This window comes from Balaenoptera acutorostrata, chromosome 8 (assembly GCF_949987535.1).
Source record: "Balaenoptera acutorostrata chromosome 8, mBalAcu1.1, whole genome shotgun sequence".
Classification (NCBI taxonomy): Eukaryota; Metazoa; Chordata; class Mammalia; order Artiodactyla; family Balaenopteridae; genus Balaenoptera; species Balaenoptera acutorostrata.
In genome coordinates this window covers 11,003,413-11,020,295 of record NC_080071.1, presented here as the reverse complement: position 1 = coordinate 11,020,295, position 16,883 = coordinate 11,003,413, and the positions used below count along the sequence as shown (strand labels likewise).

Here is a 16,883-nt window from a genome sequence, read left to right as displayed (position 1 = left end):
CACCTAATTTCAAGAGAGCAAGGAAGTACATTTTTCCTAGGTGCCTAGAAAGGGAGGTTAAGCAGAAGTATGGTGAACATCACTGATGACCACCACAGCTAACGTGTTTTGAGTTTGTTTGTGATTTTTCCTTGTCTGGATGCTTTTAGAATTTCTCTATCTTAGCAGTGTGAACATTTCATAGGCTATTTCCAAGTGTGGGTCATAAAAACTGAAGCTCTGCAAACCCTCTTAATGTGAATTTAAGTCTTTCTTTAGTAAAGGATAGTTTTCCTTTCTTTCCAGTTTTCATTATTTTATTGTCTTTGGAAAACACATTATCCTATGTATTTTTGAAGAACATTTTTACATAATACTTTAATTCTTCAACGAGCTCCATAGTGATACTCTTGTATCATCAGTACAGGAGAAAATGAGATCTAGGAAATCAGTACATTAGACCTGTTATTCTGTCGTACACTGTGCATCTTGAAACAAAATAACAATACAACAGAGAAGTTGAATCTCAGTGATTTATACATCAAAGTGTCAAGCCTAAAAATATAACTTGAACAGCTAATGACTGAATTTATTCTGAACTTTCATCTTGGAAGTTTGTCCCTAAAGGCATGGAGAAAGTTCAGAAAAAAAGTAAACAGAGCTAGTAAATGCTTACAAAGATGTATAAGTAAAAGAAATTAAAGCTATACTCCATTTCATTAGTAAATTGGCTAAAATAGATATATTTTTTACAGAAAAAGTAAGCAGATAGTACAGAGTTCCCATATAATCTCCACATACATACATGTACCCACGTGCACACAGTTTCCCCTATCATTAATATCTTGCCTTAGTGTGGTACATTTGTTAAAATTAATGAAAGTGATATTGAAACATCATTACTAACTAAAATCCATTGTCTACATTAAGGGTCAGTCTTTGAATTCTACAAGTCTGTGGGTACAACACAATGTTCTGGTGTTTTGACGTCATTTATCTAATGTGAGTTAACTGGAATATGGAAGAACCCATACCTGGTATTCCATTTTGGTACAATTTAATTTATTCCTACTGCACTCCAATATTGAGAGGTCAAAAAGATAAGGAGTATTGTTTAACTCGTGCCACTTTTGTGATTTGTTGTGTGTGGGAGTATCCTGAGATATAAAATAAGTTATTCTTAGATAAGAATTTTATTATATAATATAATTAGTATAATTATATATATCATAGCATTAGTACAGTCATGTGTTAGTAATATTATTAGTATAATCATGTAAATTTGAACTTAAAAAATAAGATTACAGTATATTTAAAACACTATCCTTGGCCAAACTATCCAAAATACAAAAATTCAGAATCTACAGTTAAGCGATAAAGGTAACAGATATTGTGGTTTGTTGTATTTCAAACATTTATTTTAAAAATAGATATGGTTCCAAATGACAGATTGGACCCTGGAAAATACTCTTCTATATAGAGATAACTGTAGACAAAGAAACTTGCTAGATGGTTAAGTAGGATGTTTCTTCTAGTTGATATTTCTTCTAGTTGCATATTGTTGAATCTTGTGTTCCTTAAAGTATTTGGGAATAGTAATAGTAGGTAAGCATAAAAATCTCTGGATGTTGGCAGTTCTAAGCAAACTGTGCTAGTATGTTTGTAAAATTAATTTTTAGCTACAAAGAATGTGGAAATGGGGTAGCCAAACTGGTTATGCTGGTTAGTGTAACATAACCAACTAAGTTTTTTTAGTACATAATATAGTTTAAAATATTTGAAAAGATGACATTGTTTCCTTGAAAAAAAACTGGCATTATGTGATTGGTAACCTAGCCAATTAACACAGTAAATTTTAGCAATATCCAGAGTGGAACTAAAATTATTATTTGAAGACATACTTGCTAATATCATTTTAGACGGTCACACCTCATAAAAAAATTGTGAGCTAATTCAAGCAAATCATAGTAACCTGGTGTTAAAGTAAATTCAGTGGAAAGAGGCTATAAACCTGTTACAACTCTCTCTATGCATATGTAAAATGAAGGTATTATTATTAACCCTGCTTCATTCTGCAAAGAATTTGAAATGGTTTTGAACAATTCATCAAACGTGAAATGATTTTAAACATAAAATCAGAGCCAGGGAAATATAAATATTATGTAAGTAAAATATCAAGAGGTGGGGGCAAGAACACAGCAGGTTACTAAGAGAATACAGCTGTATCATTTGGGGACTAACTCTTGCAATAGGGTCTGACTTGATCCAAAGACAGAAAGTACCACCTCATCTTCTGACAGTTTTCTGTAAAGAATGTAACATCTCAGCTGGGCTTTTACTCATAGTATGACAGTTGACATTTTGAGATTGTCTTTTTTTAAGAGGACTTTTTTAAGAGAACTACCTGTGACCTGAGGTAGAATTCCATATGCTTTAGAAACTATACAGATATACCAGGAATAGCTAGTATGTTTGATATACTGTTGTGAAACCTAATAATTTAAAATGAGGGTATTTGTTTTCTTTCTATTGCACAAAGATATTACAATGACAAATAGAGGTAGAATATTGCAAATACAAATAGTATTTTGTTTTTCAAAATAGCTTACCAGTTGTCTCAGTGACTTTGTTGAGTAATCCTTTTTGTCCTCACTAAATTTTGATGCCATCTTTATTGTATACATAGCCTAATTTCCTGGACTATATATTTTGGGATAGTACCGTTCTATTTCTATTTTCATATTAAAAAGAATAATCTGCCATTACTCTTCCTTTTAAAAAGTTTTATGTTTTTTCTTAATTCTATTTATTTTCAAATTTAAGAAAATATGTAGTATTAATATGAAGAGATATATATGATAGTGCAATATGAGTGATAAGATGTCACAAATCAAAAAATATAAAGAATGTAAGTATGTGGCATAGAAACCTGTAATTATAAAAATGTGAAGCTTTATAATTGAACAGTTTACGGTGGCATAACACTTTCTGGGTATTTTTAGTAGTAATTACTATTATATTTTAAGTATATTATTAGTATTAATAATTTTTTTTTAATTGTGAGCTCTAAGTTTAATAAGGGCTTTCTTTGCTTACCTAGCAGCTAACAAAGGCAACATCTCTTTTCAGCTTAACCTCTTGGTATTTCTTTTTTAATTTTCATTTTAAGGTAACATACAAAGTAGTTCACAGTATTTCATAAAAATTGCTGTATTGGGGGCAGACATTTTGCAATCATTTAGCATTGTTCTTGTACTTATTTTCAATAGCTTTTAACTGATTTCAATGATAATTTTGTAGAGTAAATGGTGGAGACATATAATGAACTGACTGAGACATGATGTTCTTAAGTGGCCATAGTTTTATGTGACTTCTACTATAGAGAAGTATTTCTTTGAAAACTTAAGGGTTATTTCTAAACATTTATTAGAAGTTTGGGTAGCTGATTGAGAGAGTGTGGCATCAGTCCAGGCTCTGGCATCTTAAGAATCAGACTTTAGGAGTTCTAGTTAAACCTTCTATCTACAGAGAATCTGCAAATTTAATTGTTGATTTTAAATGACAATCTGTTTATATTCTGTTCCTATTACTCATATTTTAAAAAAGAATATGGGCTTATCTTTTACCTATTATTAAATATTTCATAAACTTTTTTATATTATTTAGTTAATAAACCATGCTTTGAAAGAACTAATGGAAGTAGAAGAAATGAGTGAAAATGTATTACAAGTTCACTTAAATGGTAAGTATGTCCTCATTTTGCTATTGGAAGTGATGTAAGCCATGTGAGCTTTTTATATTATGAAACTTAATTTACTCGTGTGTTTTAAATCTGCATTAATAACTATATTTTAAAAACTAAATCCTTGTTTAACAACTTTTACTTTAGCACACTGTACACAGTATTTTTAGAAATTAAAAAAATATTAATAAAGGAGACACATAAGGTCTCTTGTTTTTTATCTTGATTTTCTTATCTTTTTTTTAAATAATACTAATCCCAAGGAAGATGGTTCTTTGAGTCTATTAAATGTTTTCACTGTTGAGTTTTTAAAAGGAAATAATGTACACTAACAGGCTTTGACTTTTTTCTTTCTAGTTAAATTTTAAAAAGCATTAGACAACTTACTTGACTGGAAAATAATCTGCACTGTATCAAATACATATTTCATTTTTATTAAATACTTTAAAATGGGCTTTATTTCAGGACTGCTGCAGATCAATGATAAAATTGCCTTAAAGGAAATCACAAGGCAGTTAAATCTGGAAAATGTAGTTGGAGATAAAGTTTTTGTAAGTATCATTTTCATTATTTTATTAAATAGGCTTCAAATTAAAGTCTGTATAGCATAGATATGTTTATATTTTTGGAAGAGTAGGAAGAGTTCAGAGATTCTAAATTGAAATATGCAAGATTCTTATCATAAGAATGTACAAAGTACTAGGATGCATTTATTCATCAAATCTTTATGTTTAGATTGTTTTGAGGTAGGTTATACTAGTTATAAAATACTTCAAAAAATCCAGGTTTGTGTAGATATTATCTGAGTTTGTTTCTTTATCTGTAAGATAAATATTAAGATTCTCTACCTTTGGAGATAGATTATTATGTTTTTAAAAATACTACACTCTAGCAGTCTATTTCTAGTCTTATGAGACTTGGATAGCATGGGAGTAGTGGAAAATGTATTGAATTTGAAGCTACAACAAGTGGATTTGAGTCTTGCCCTGTAACTATTGACTACCTGGTAATCATGGCTAATAAATATCTTTGAATTACAGATCCCTCACCTGTTAAATTGGCATTATCTTATTATACTCACCTCACAGATTTATTCTAAAGAAGAAGCGAAGTATTAAACATCATTTATGTTTTGTTTTTTTTTTAAATAGGATGGTAATATGCTGTGCAAGTGTCAGTTACCTCTTATTAAAATGTTCTCAGAAAGTTACCCACATCTCATTATTGTAGCTTGGAATCTCAGGACAGTAAACATCAATAATTTAAACTGATTAGAAATGTTTTGGAACTTTTATTAAACTTTTTACCTACCACTTGATTTATAAGGCTCAAGGGAAACATGATACACTTGCAGCTGCCTTAATTTTCATAATGAAATGACTCATCTGCTTAATGCAATTGAAGCAGGTTGTAGACGTTCCAAGTTCATTTTCTGGTCACTGGTGATCATTCAGTGGTGTCACTCTAATCTCTAAACTGTGTCTCTGTTCTGCAGTAACACTGCATAGTTGTGTAAGCCTCCTAACATTTAGTAATTTTATTCTTTAAAAATTACCTATAAAAAGTTGAGCCAATCATGTGTTACCCTTCCATTATCTACAAGTCTTTTTTTTTTTTTTTTTTTTGCTGCATTGTGTCTTCATTGCTGCGCACGGGCTTTCTCTAGTTGTGGTGAGCGGGGCTACTCTTCATTGTGGTGGGCACGCTTCTCATTGCAGTGGCTTCTCTTGTTGCGGAGCACGGGCTCTAGGTGAACGAGCTTCAGTATTTGTAGCTCGCGGGCTCTAGAGCGCAGGCTCAGTAGTTGTGGCACACAGGCTTAGTTGCTCTGCGGCATGTGGGATCTTCCCGGACCAGGGATCGAGCCCGTGTCCCCTGCATTGGCAGGTGGATTCTTAACCACTGCACCACCAGGGAAGTCCCTATCTACAGGTCTTTGAAGTGCAAGTTCAAATGCTTCTTCTGTAAATCTGTTGTTTTACCTCCTGTCCAGAATGTAATGTAGAAGATAGCAGCCTACTTGGCAAAGGAGAGTTACTATTACGTAGACTCTGTTTGGCTTTTGGTTTCCAGTAGATTAGTGTTTCTGACTTTTCTAAATAGAGCTATTTGCATTGGATTCATATGAAATAATACAAGGCACAGTTGGTTATCATCCTAGTCATCACTATTGTTATCATAATCCCCACATATACAGATTATTAGTTTAACTTCTACATTGTATAGATTAGGCACCTGAGGCTAAGAGAACATAATTAGTGTGCCTGAAGTCATAAAATGACAAAGGCTGGACATTAAGAAACAAAGTGATTTAACCCAGACCCTTTCTGTTTTGATGTACTTAGAGCAAACTTGTATATTCCTTTATATATATATACACACACACATAAATGTGTATATATATATAAATATATACTTATATAAGTAAATTCTTATAATATGTGCATATGAATTTATCTAAGTATATACTTACACTTAATGTCAAGTATAATAGTCTTTAAAAAATAGCAAAATGTAAGCAACCTTTGAGTAACTTTGACCACTGATTTTCCAACAGATTGTCTCTGAGCCTTTGTTTATGTTCTGGTAAATACATCTTGCCCTGCCTACCTTGGAAATAGTATTACTTGACAGTATGTAATCATCACAAAATATATAGAAGCTCTTTAAAACCTGTTATGCTATTTTATATCAGTTCTCTCTACTGGGAAACAAACAAGTGGGTTTCTTTTTTCCTATATATCTCCTCAAATTTAAAGTTGGCTGTTTCTTTAAATTAAGAAATCTGAATGAAGTAAAAATTAAGGACTTCAGTGAAAAAATATTTTAATGAGGCCTTTATCCACAGGCTGGAACATCTGGATAATGCATCTGCTACTCTATTAATTTCCAACCAGAATATTTAAGTTGTATCCAAAAATGTTTTGGCTGTGTTCCAAGTAAACATAGCCAAATTTGATATGATATATACAAATTCTATAATATTCTCTTGAATAGAGAAACACTCTTGTATTGTCTGATGTTTGAGGCAAGTTTCTTCTCCCTTTTCCTTTTGGATCTCATTTAAATTCATGGTAATTGTTTTAGTGGTACAAGTTTGAGACTTGAAAGAGGCTGATGTGTTTCAAGATACAAAGTGAAATGGATTTCTTGTTCTCTGACTGTATTTAGAATATAACAGCTCTTAAAAATTACCTTTAAATAAAGTTAACAGTTTTACAGATTTTATCCAGAAAATATAAAATTTTGAGCATGGCATAATAATGCCATTTTCAGTGCTATGCCATCTCTACTTTTGTATTTAAGTTTTACATTGTAAGCATAGAGATATTCAGCTCAGAATCTGGCCAGTGACTTTGGCCAGATACACAGTGTCTATACAATATATAGAATCATATAACCGTCTTTTATTCTTTATTTCACTAAACTTCTAGTCATGGTATCTTTTTTTGTTATTCAGGGAAGCTTTGCCGAAAACCTTTCATTTCTTCTGGAAGCTTTAAAAAAAGGTAAATATTAGTATGTTTAACAATATCAAAAGATATTTGTTTAGCTTTATTTTTCCCTTGATCATATGCTTTTACAAAAAATAATAAAGAAATATGAAAAAGAATAAAATAATGACCACTGAAATCCCTAATAATAGTGATTATTCCAATTAACATTTGATTTCATATCTGTATTCACCTGTAGTATATCGTTGGTATAGATAGACAGGATTTTCAATAATAATAAAATCTTTTCTGTTTTGTTGTGTGATATACATCTTTTCACTTACTCATGGTATGTTGTAAGCATCTTTCCATGTCAGTAAATATTGAGGTGCATCATCATTTTTATGGTTCTCATATGTTTCATTTTAAAAATATAAATTAACTATAATTTAAAATTCTAATATAATGAATTATAATTTATTAATCACCAGCTATCAACTTTTATTTCTAATTTTGTATAATTAGGAAGAAATGCTTAAATGATCATCCAGATTTCCTGGGGTAAATTTCAGTGAGTACAGAATTCTAGATTAAAAGGTTCTACATTTAAAAGAATAAATATTAATTACCAAACTACCCTAGAAGGTCCATTATCTAAACGTATTTAAAAGTACTTTTTTCCTTCAGGACCTCAAAAACAATTATTTTCATGTTTGCCTATTTAATAGAAAAAATTTTTATTTTAGTTTAATTTGCATAATTTGGGTACTGATTATGTTCATATCAGATTTTAATTGACCACTGATATTTCCTGGTTTGTGTATTTCCTGTTGGTTCTTTGCCTTATTTTGGTGGTTTATCTCATACTTATTATGTGAATTCTTGCATTTGTTTCTTTCTTAAGTTTGGTTTGGACTTTTCTGCTGAATAGAAGTTTAAAATTTTTTACATAGTCAAAATTTTTCTCTCCCTCATACTTTGACATTCACTTATATTTTCATCCAGTACATATAATTCATAATTTGGCTGGAATTTATTTTGGTAAGGTGTAAAGATCTAATCTTGAATATACCACTTTTTCCATTGTTACATAATGCTATATTTTATCAAAAACTAAAGTACTATATTATGTAGGTCTAGACTTCTGAGTGGTCCCTGTGGTTTTAATATCATTTAGGTTAATGCATATGTTTTATTATCTACTGGATAATATTATCAGATATTATCTAACAGGTAATATTAATAATTATTATTAATAAATCTGTTCATTATAAGTTTTTTTTTCACTTTTTATGCAAATATTAAGCCTTAGACCTTAAGGTAATAGTGATTGTTCTGCTAAAGTAGTTTCCATTGTTGTGAGGAGAAAAACAAATCCACAGAGTCATGTTGAACTTTTCCCTATTGTTGAAGTGTTAAAATTGTCATTCGTAGGAGTAAAAGTAGCTTTGGTTAAACTTCATAGTACAACGGTTATTTATAAAAATTATTTCTATGGGAAGACTTACTTTGCATTTCTACTAACTAAAAATAAGTCTCTTTTGAAGTAATAGTTTTATGTCCCTCTGTATTTAATCCCAAAGTGTTTTGGTCTCTGTAGGTGTTAAAAGATCCTTGTCAATTTTTTTTTTTTAATCAGTCATCAATTTTATACACATCAGTGTATACATGTCAATCCCAGTTGCCCAATTCAGCACATCACCATCCCCACCCCACCGCGGTTTTCCCCCCTTGGTGTCCATACGTTTGTTCTCTACATCTGTGTCTCAACTTCTGCTTGCAAACCAGTTCATCTGTACCATTTCTCTAGGTTCTACATACATGCATTAATATACGACATTTGTTTTTCTCTTTCTGACTTACTTTACTCTGTGTGACAGTCTCTAGATCCATCCACGTCTCAACAAATGACCCAATTTCGTTCCTTTTTATGGCTGAGTAATATTCCATTGTATATATGTACCACATCTTCTTTATCCATTCGTCTGTTGATGGGCATTTAGGTTGCTTCCATGACCTAGCTATTGTAAATAGTGCTGCAATGAACATTGGGGTGCATGTGTCTTTTTGAATTACGCTTTTCTCTGGGTATATGCCCAGTAGTGGGATTGCTGGATCATATGGTAATTCTATTTTTAGTTTTGTAAGGAACCTCCATATTGTTCTCCATAGTGGCTGTATCAATTTACATTCCCACCAACAGTGCAAGAGGGTTCCCTTTTCTCCACACCCTCTCCAGCATTTGTTGTTTTGTAGATTTTCTGATGATGCCCATTCTGACTGGTGTGAGGTGATACCTCATTGTAGTTTTGATTTGCATTTCTCTAATAATTAGTGATGTTGAGCAGCTTTTCATGTGCCTCTTGCCATCTGTATGTCTTCTTTGGAGAAACGTCTATTTAGGTCTTCTGCCCATTTTTGGATTGGGTTGTTTATTTCTCTAATATTGAGCTGACTGAGCCATTTATATATTTTGGAGATTAATCCTTTGTCCGTTGATTCATTTGCAAATATTTTCTCCCATTCTGAGGGTTGTCTTTTCATCTTGTTTATGGTTTCCTTTGCTGTGCAAAAGCTTTGAAGTTTCATTAGGTCCCATTTGTTTATTTTTGTTTTTATTTCCATTACTCTAGGAGGTAGATCAAAAAAGATCTTGCTGTGATTTATGTCAAAGAGTGTTCTTCCTATGTTTTCCTCTAAGAGTTTTATAGTGTCCAGTCTTATATTTAGGTCTCTAATCCATTTTGAGTTTATTTTTGTGTATGGTGTTAAGGAGTATTCTAATTTCATTCTTTTACATGTAGCTATCCAGTTTTCCCAGCACCACTTATTGAAGAGACTGTCTTTTCTCCATTGTATATCTTTGCCTCCTTTGTCATAGATTAGTTGACCATAGGTGTGTGGGTTAATCTCTGGGCTTTCTATCTTGTTCCATTGATCTATGTTTCTGTTTTTGTGCCAGTACCATATTGTCTTGATTACTGTAGCTTTGTAGTAGAGTCTGAAGTCAGGGAGTCTGATTCCTCCAGCTCCATTTTTTTGCCTCAAGACTGCTTTGGCTATTCGGAGTCTTTTGTGTCTCCATACAAATGTTAAGATGATTTGTTCTAGCTCCGTAAAAAATGCCATTGGTAATTTGATAGGGATTGCATTGAATCTGTAGATTGCTTTGGGTAGTATAGTCATTTTCACAATATTGATTCTTCCAGTCCAAGAACATGGTATATCTCTCCATCTGTTGGTATCATCTTTATTTTCTTTCATCAGTGTCTTATAGTTTTCTGCATACAGGTCTTTTGTCTCCCTAGGTAGGTTTATTCCTAAGTATTTTATTCTTTTTGTTGCAATGGTAAATGGGAGTGTTTCCATAATTTCTCTTTCAGATTTTTCATCATTAGTGTATAGGAATGCAAGAGATTTCCGTGCATTAATTTTGTATCCTGCTACTTTACCAAATTCATTGATTAGTTCTAGAAGTTTGCTGGTGGCATTTTTAGGATTCTCTATGTATAGTATCATGTCATCTGCAAACAGTGACAGTTTTACTTCTTCTTTTCCAATTTGTATTCCTTTTATTTCTTTTTCTTCTCTGATTGCCGTGGCTAGGACTTCCAATAATAGTGGTGAGAGTGGACATCCTTGTCTCGTTCCTGATCTTAGAGGAAATGCTTTTGGTTTTTCACCATTGAGAATGATGTTTGCTGTGGGTTTGTCATATATGGCCTTTATTATGTTGAGGTAGGTTCCCTCTATGCCCACTTTCTGGAGAGTTTTTATCAGAAATGGGTGTTGAATTTTGTCAAAAGCTTTTTCTGCATCTATTGAGATGATCATATGGTTTTTATTCTATAATTTGTTAATATGGTTTATCACATTGATGGATTTGCGTATATTGAAGAATCCTTGCATCCCTGGGGTAAATCCCACTTGATCGTGGTGTATGATCCTTTTAATGTGTTGTTGGATTCTGTTTGCTAGTATTTTGTTGAGGATTTTTGCATCTATATTCCATCAGCGATATTGGTCTGTAATTTTCTTTTTTTGTAGTATCTTTGGTTTTGGTATCAGGGTGATGGTGGCCTCATAGAATGAGTTAGGGAATGTTCCTTCCTCTGCAATTTTTGGAAGAGTTTGAGAAGGATGGGTGTTAGCTCTTCTCTAAATGTTTGATAGAATTCACCTGTGAAGCCATCTGGTCCTGGACTTTTGTTTGTTGGAAGATTTTTAATCACAGTTTCAATTTCATTACTTGTGATTGGTCTGTTCATATTTTCTGTTTCTTCCTGGTTAAGTCTTGGAAGGTTCTACCTTTCTAAGAATTTGTCCATTTCTTCCAGGTTGTCCATTTTATTGGCATAGAGTTGCTTGTAGTAGTCTCTTAGGATGCTTTGTATTTCTGCGGTGTTTGTTGTAACTTCTCCTTTTTCATTTCTAATTTTATTGATTTGATTCCTCTCCCTCTTTTTTTTGATGAGACTGGCTGAAAGCTTATCAATTTTGTTTATCTTCTCAAAGAACCAGCTTTTAGTTTTATTAATCTTTGCTATTGTTTTCTTTGTTTCTATTTCATTTATTTCTGCTCTGATCTTTATGATTTCTTTCCTTCTGCTAACTTTGGGTTTTGTTTGTTCTTCTTTCTCTAGTTTCTTTAGGTGTAAGGTTCGATTGTTTACTTGAGATTTTTCTTGTTTCTTTAGGTAGGCTCGTATAGCTATAAACTTCCCTCTTAGAACTGCTTTTGCTGCATCCCATAGGTTTTGGATCGTCATGTTTTCATTGTCATTTGTCTCTAGGTATTTTTTGATTTCCTCTTTGATTTCTTCAGTGATCTCTTGGTTATTTAGTAATGTATTGTTTAGCCTCCATGTGTTTGTGTTTTTTACGTTGTTTTCCTTGTAATTCATTTCTAATCTCAGAGCATTGTGGTCAGAAAAGATGCTTGATATGATTTCAGTTTTCTTAAATTTACTGAGGCTTGATTTGTTACCCAAGATGTGATCTATTCTGGAGAATGTTCCGTGCGCACTTTAGAAGAAAGTGTAATCTGCTGTTTTTGGATGGAATGTCCTATAAATATCAATTAAATCTATCTGGTCTATTGTGTCACTTAAAGCTTCTGTTTCCTTATTTATTTTCATATTGGATGATCTGTCTATTGGTGTAAGTGAGGTGTTAAAGTCCCCCACTATTACTGTGTTACTGTCGATTTCCTCTTTTATAGATGTTAGCAGTTGCCTTATGTATTGAGGTGCTCCTATGTTGGGTGCATATATATTTATAATTGTTATATCTTCTTCTTGGATTGATCCCTTGATCATTATGTAGTGTCCTTCCTTGTCTCTTGTAACATTCTTTATTTTAAAGTCTATTTTATCTGATATGAGTATAGCTACTCCAGCTTTCTTTTGATTTCCATTTGCATGGAATATCTTTTTCCATCCCATCACTTTCAGTCTGTATGTGTCCCTAAGTCTGAAGTGGGTCTCTTGTAGACAGCATTTATGTGGGTCTTGTTCTTGTATCCATTCAGGAAGCCTGTGTCTTTTGGTTGGAGCATTTAATCCATTCACGTTTAAGGTAATTATCGATATGTATGTTCCTATGACCATTTTCTTAATTGTTTTGGGTTTGTTTTTGTAGGTCCTTTTCTTCTCTTGTGTTTCCCACTTAGAGAAGTTCCTTTAACATTTGTTGTAGAGCTGGTTTGGTGGTGCTGAATTCTGTTAGCTTTTGCTTGCCTGTAAAGCTTTTGATTTCTCCATCAAATCTAAATGAGATCCTTGCCGGGTAAGTAATCTTGGTTGTAGGTTCTTCCGTTTCATCACTTTAAGTATATCATGCCGCTCCCTTCTGGCTTGTAGAGTTTCTGCTGAGAAATCAGCTGTTAACCTTATGGGAGTTCCCTTGTATGTTATTTGGCGTTTTTCCCTTGCTGCTTTCAATAATTTTTCTTTGCCTTTAATTTTTGCCAATTTGATTACTATGTGTCTCGGCATGTTTCTCCTTGGGTTTATCCTGTATGGGACTCTCTGTGCTTCCTGGACTTGGGTGGCTATTTCCTTCCCCATGTTAGGGAAGTTTTCGACTAGAATCTCTTCAAATATTTTCTCTGGTCCTTTCTCTCTCTCGTCTTCTTCTGGGACCCCTATAATGTGAATGTTGTTGCGTTTAATGTTGTCCCAGAGGTCTCTTAGGCTGTCTTCATTTCTTTTCATTCTTTTTTTTTAGTCTGTTCCACAGCAGTGAGTTCCACCATTCTGTCTTCCAGGTCACTTATCCGTTCTTGTGCCTCAGTTATTCTGCTATTGATTCCTTCTAGTGTAGTTTTCATTTCAGTTATTGTATTGTTCATCTCTGTTTGTTTGTTCTTTAATTCTTCTAGGTCTTTGTTAAACATTTCTTGCATCTTCTCGATCTTTGCCTCCATTATTATTCCGAGGTCCTGTATCATCTTCACTGTCATTATTCTGAATTCTTTTTCTGGAAGGTTGCCTATCTCCACTTCATTTAGTTGTTTTTCTGGGGTTTTATCTTGTTCCTTCATCTGGTATATAGCCCTTTGCCTTTTCATCTTGTCTATCTTTCTGTGAATGTCCTCATCAATTTTCTGATGTTAGAAGAATTATATTTACATAATTTAAAAAACAATAGTTTTCAGTCATTTAAATGATTTTCTTAACATCAGTAAAGCTACTAGAGTCTGGTGAGTAGACTGTGAATTACCTGATGGCCATAGGGGCTATTTTCTCCTTTGAATAATTTTTTTTGTTGAATAAATGTACATGCATTGGTAAGTGCCCCACCCCAAAGTAGGTTATCAGTATATTATTTTTGAATTGAGTTTTTAAAAATGAAATGTAATAAATAGTTTAGAAATTTAAGAAAGGCTGACATAATTGCTTGTTAATATAAAACTCTTATTTCTTCTTAGGTGACCGGACTAGTAGTTGCCCAGTGATCTTCATATTAGATGAATTTGATCTTTTTGCTCATCATAAAAACCAAACACTCCTCTATAATCTTTTTGACATTTCTCAGTCTGCACAGACTCCGGTAGCAGTTATTGGTCTTACATGTAGATTGGTAAGTGTTTCTGTTTTAAAAATTGATTATAATATTTAGAAAATTAAAGCTTAATTACTGACTTATCACTATGTAGGTCATTTTTCAAATGTATTTCATCAATACTTGGCACATTTATCCCACTTTTCAACTCAAATTGAGGAAAACAAGGAAATATTTATCACATATCCTCATAGACTAATACCTCCTGCCCTCTAATCAAATCACTGAATAAAAAAATGTGAAGTGAGATTATGCTAATAAATATAATTTCTACATTAGCAAATAAAGAGAAAGTTAAATAACTTCACTACCATTTTATAAAAATTGCTAATAGTTTCTACTTTTTACATTTAAGATTCTTTCCATATTTTAAAAATGCTTGGAATCAACTCAAAATGATACTGTCCCAACTTTGTAAGTATACATCTCCAGAAATGGAAGGGATTATCTCTATCAGGTTGTCACAGTAGATAGTGGCTTCTTTGCTCCTTGGAGAATTTTAGAATGATTTATCCATAGTGTTAATGTCACTATCACATTACTTTGTGAAGACTCCGTGCATGTTGAACCTTGTGTACCTTCAGACAGCTTATGTAGGCCTTTTTCGATTACCTTCTCTCTCTCTCTATCTCTGTCTTTTTTTTTTTTTTTTAATTTTTCCCCAAAGTGGGTGCACCATTCTTGGAAGTACTGCAATACCAGGTCAATGCGTGGAATGGATGGAGCAAGTTCCTTTTCCATCTCCTAGTTCCAGAAATCCATTTAATTCATTGTCCTCGGACAGAGCACGTATCAGTTATTAAACTGATAAGAACAGATACTACACTTGATCTTAGCCGAAAGGCTGAGAAGCAGTGTCTTTACCTTCTTTTACTCTCCTAGTATGAACTTTCTAATTGAATTCAGGTAAAACTGGTTTTTAAGAGTCACCTCTCTTCTTATACTATGGCTGCCATGCATCTGTAGGTTTCATCCTTTTTCCTCCTTCATTTGTGGCAGGCTTATGTCAAGTCCTTATTCCCTTTTGTACAGCTCGTTCCCTTTTTTAGAAACGTGAAACTCTTTACTAAGTCATCTTTCAACAGTCCTGCTAGTGCTGTTTCTCAAAGGAGTGGCTTTCTGTGTCCTCCTTCCCCAGTGCTCTAGAGCTTACGATGTATGCTTTCATAATAAGCCTCTCATAGAAAATCTGGCTGGTTCTCCACATATCTTTATTCCTCTTTTCAAAATGTAGCAATCTAACACAGTGGTTAAGGAAGCACATTCCTCCTTGCTAAAAGCTCTTCCTTTGGGTGGAAGTGGCAGTGGCAAATGCTGTTGACCCAGTGAGGGACCAAATAAAGGGTTAGTAGCTCCTTAGCCATATTATCAGAGGCTCTTTTTTATTCTGTATGTATAATTCTCCAACTGTGTAATTCAAGTCTAAGTATATATCTATGTGTCCATGTTTATAGGGAAAGAGCAAAAGGATCGATGGAGTAGTGATTTTGCTAGCAAATAACCTCTTCCTTGTGGCAGTAATTTTTTTTTTCTACTATTCCCTGTATCCCCACGTTACCAATTTCTGTCATTACTGCCCACCACCAAACTATCAGTTACTGTTCACCTCTAAAATTCTTTTACTTCCATCTCTTTACATTCCCAAGTTCAGGCTCTTAATTATTGCTTACCTGTATGGCTGATCTAGAACTGCTCCTTAGTAGAAAATAAATGTATAATATTTCTGTCTCTGAACATAACTTATAATTGTCTTATGCTGGCACTATATTTTTCTTTAACCTATAAACACATCTCAGGTTTTTCATTCACCCTCCCCCACTCTAACCCCAAGCTATTAATCTTTCCTGTCTTCCTTTCCACACTAACCATGATGCCATGATGCCTTTTCGGTCACTTTAATTCTTTCCTGTGTATCATTGGTTTCTTAACCTAGAATCATCTGGGTAGATTTGAAAATCCGTATTTCTGGGCCTCGCCACAGCTTTTTGTTTTTCTTTTTTATAGAAAATTGACACTAAACTTGCTCCCTCACTTCTTAAGGAAAAATAGCACTAATACAAGTAGTTTCTCAAATATTGTTGTAAAAAAGCCAAAAGACAGAATAATTTACCAATGTCATGCTGTGTTCCTGCCAGTTTCCTCTTCTACAGTTTGTTCCTTAAGTCCAGCATGGCTTCAGCTTAAATTTGTATAGTTTAGTGAACTGAATTTTTCTCCATTACACATGCTGCTTCTTGAGTCTTTGTTACATAAAACAATGAAGATGTTTAAATTTTCATGAATGTTAATAAGTCTAATTACATTTTATTATCTTAATTTTTTATCTGAATTCTTCATAGAATGTATGAAATTGCTTATTGATAGCTATAATTTTTTAGCAGTTATTGTTAGTCTTGCACTGTTAAAGATTAGCTGAGAAAAACATGGTTGGGAAAAGGCTTGACATCACCAGGCTTACAAGTGCTTAGAAGGGGGTTAAAAGTAGCTTGGATTAAAAATACTTTTAGAGGCTTGGTTTATTTCCAAGCCACATTCTCTTCCATCTACTACCTTGTAGCCCTAAGTAGATCAAGGGAATAATTAAATTTTTTTTAATGCTTAATTGTGTATTACAGGATAAGCATTTTTAATGCTTAATTGTCTGTTAACGGGATTATAAGTGA

General features: G+C 33.0%; 1 protein-coding gene and 1 non-coding gene across 4 annotated transcripts in view; one reads left to right on the top strand and one right to left on the bottom strand.

The window, feature by feature from the left end:
- The window catches only part of ORC4 (origin recognition complex subunit 4), a 98,803-nt gene that overhangs the window by 60,833 nt on the left and 21,087 nt on the right, over window positions 1-16,883 (top strand). For all 3 annotated transcript variants that reach the window (XM_057551964.1, XM_007183032.2, XM_007183031.2), the window contains 4 exons: window positions 3,646-3,721; window positions 4,187-4,272; window positions 7,182-7,230; window positions 14,087-14,238. In XM_057551964.1, coding sequence (XP_057407947.1) covers window positions 3,646-3,721; window positions 4,187-4,272; window positions 7,182-7,230; window positions 14,087-14,238 — 363 coding nt within the window. The remainder of the gene's footprint in view (window positions 1-3,645; window positions 3,722-4,186; window positions 4,273-7,181; window positions 7,231-14,086; window positions 14,239-16,883) is intronic.
- Window positions 14,886-15,076, bottom strand: LOC114238068 (U2 spliceosomal RNA). The gene has a single exon (XR_003623496.1). It is a non-coding gene; the product is annotated as a U2 spliceosomal RNA (small nuclear RNA).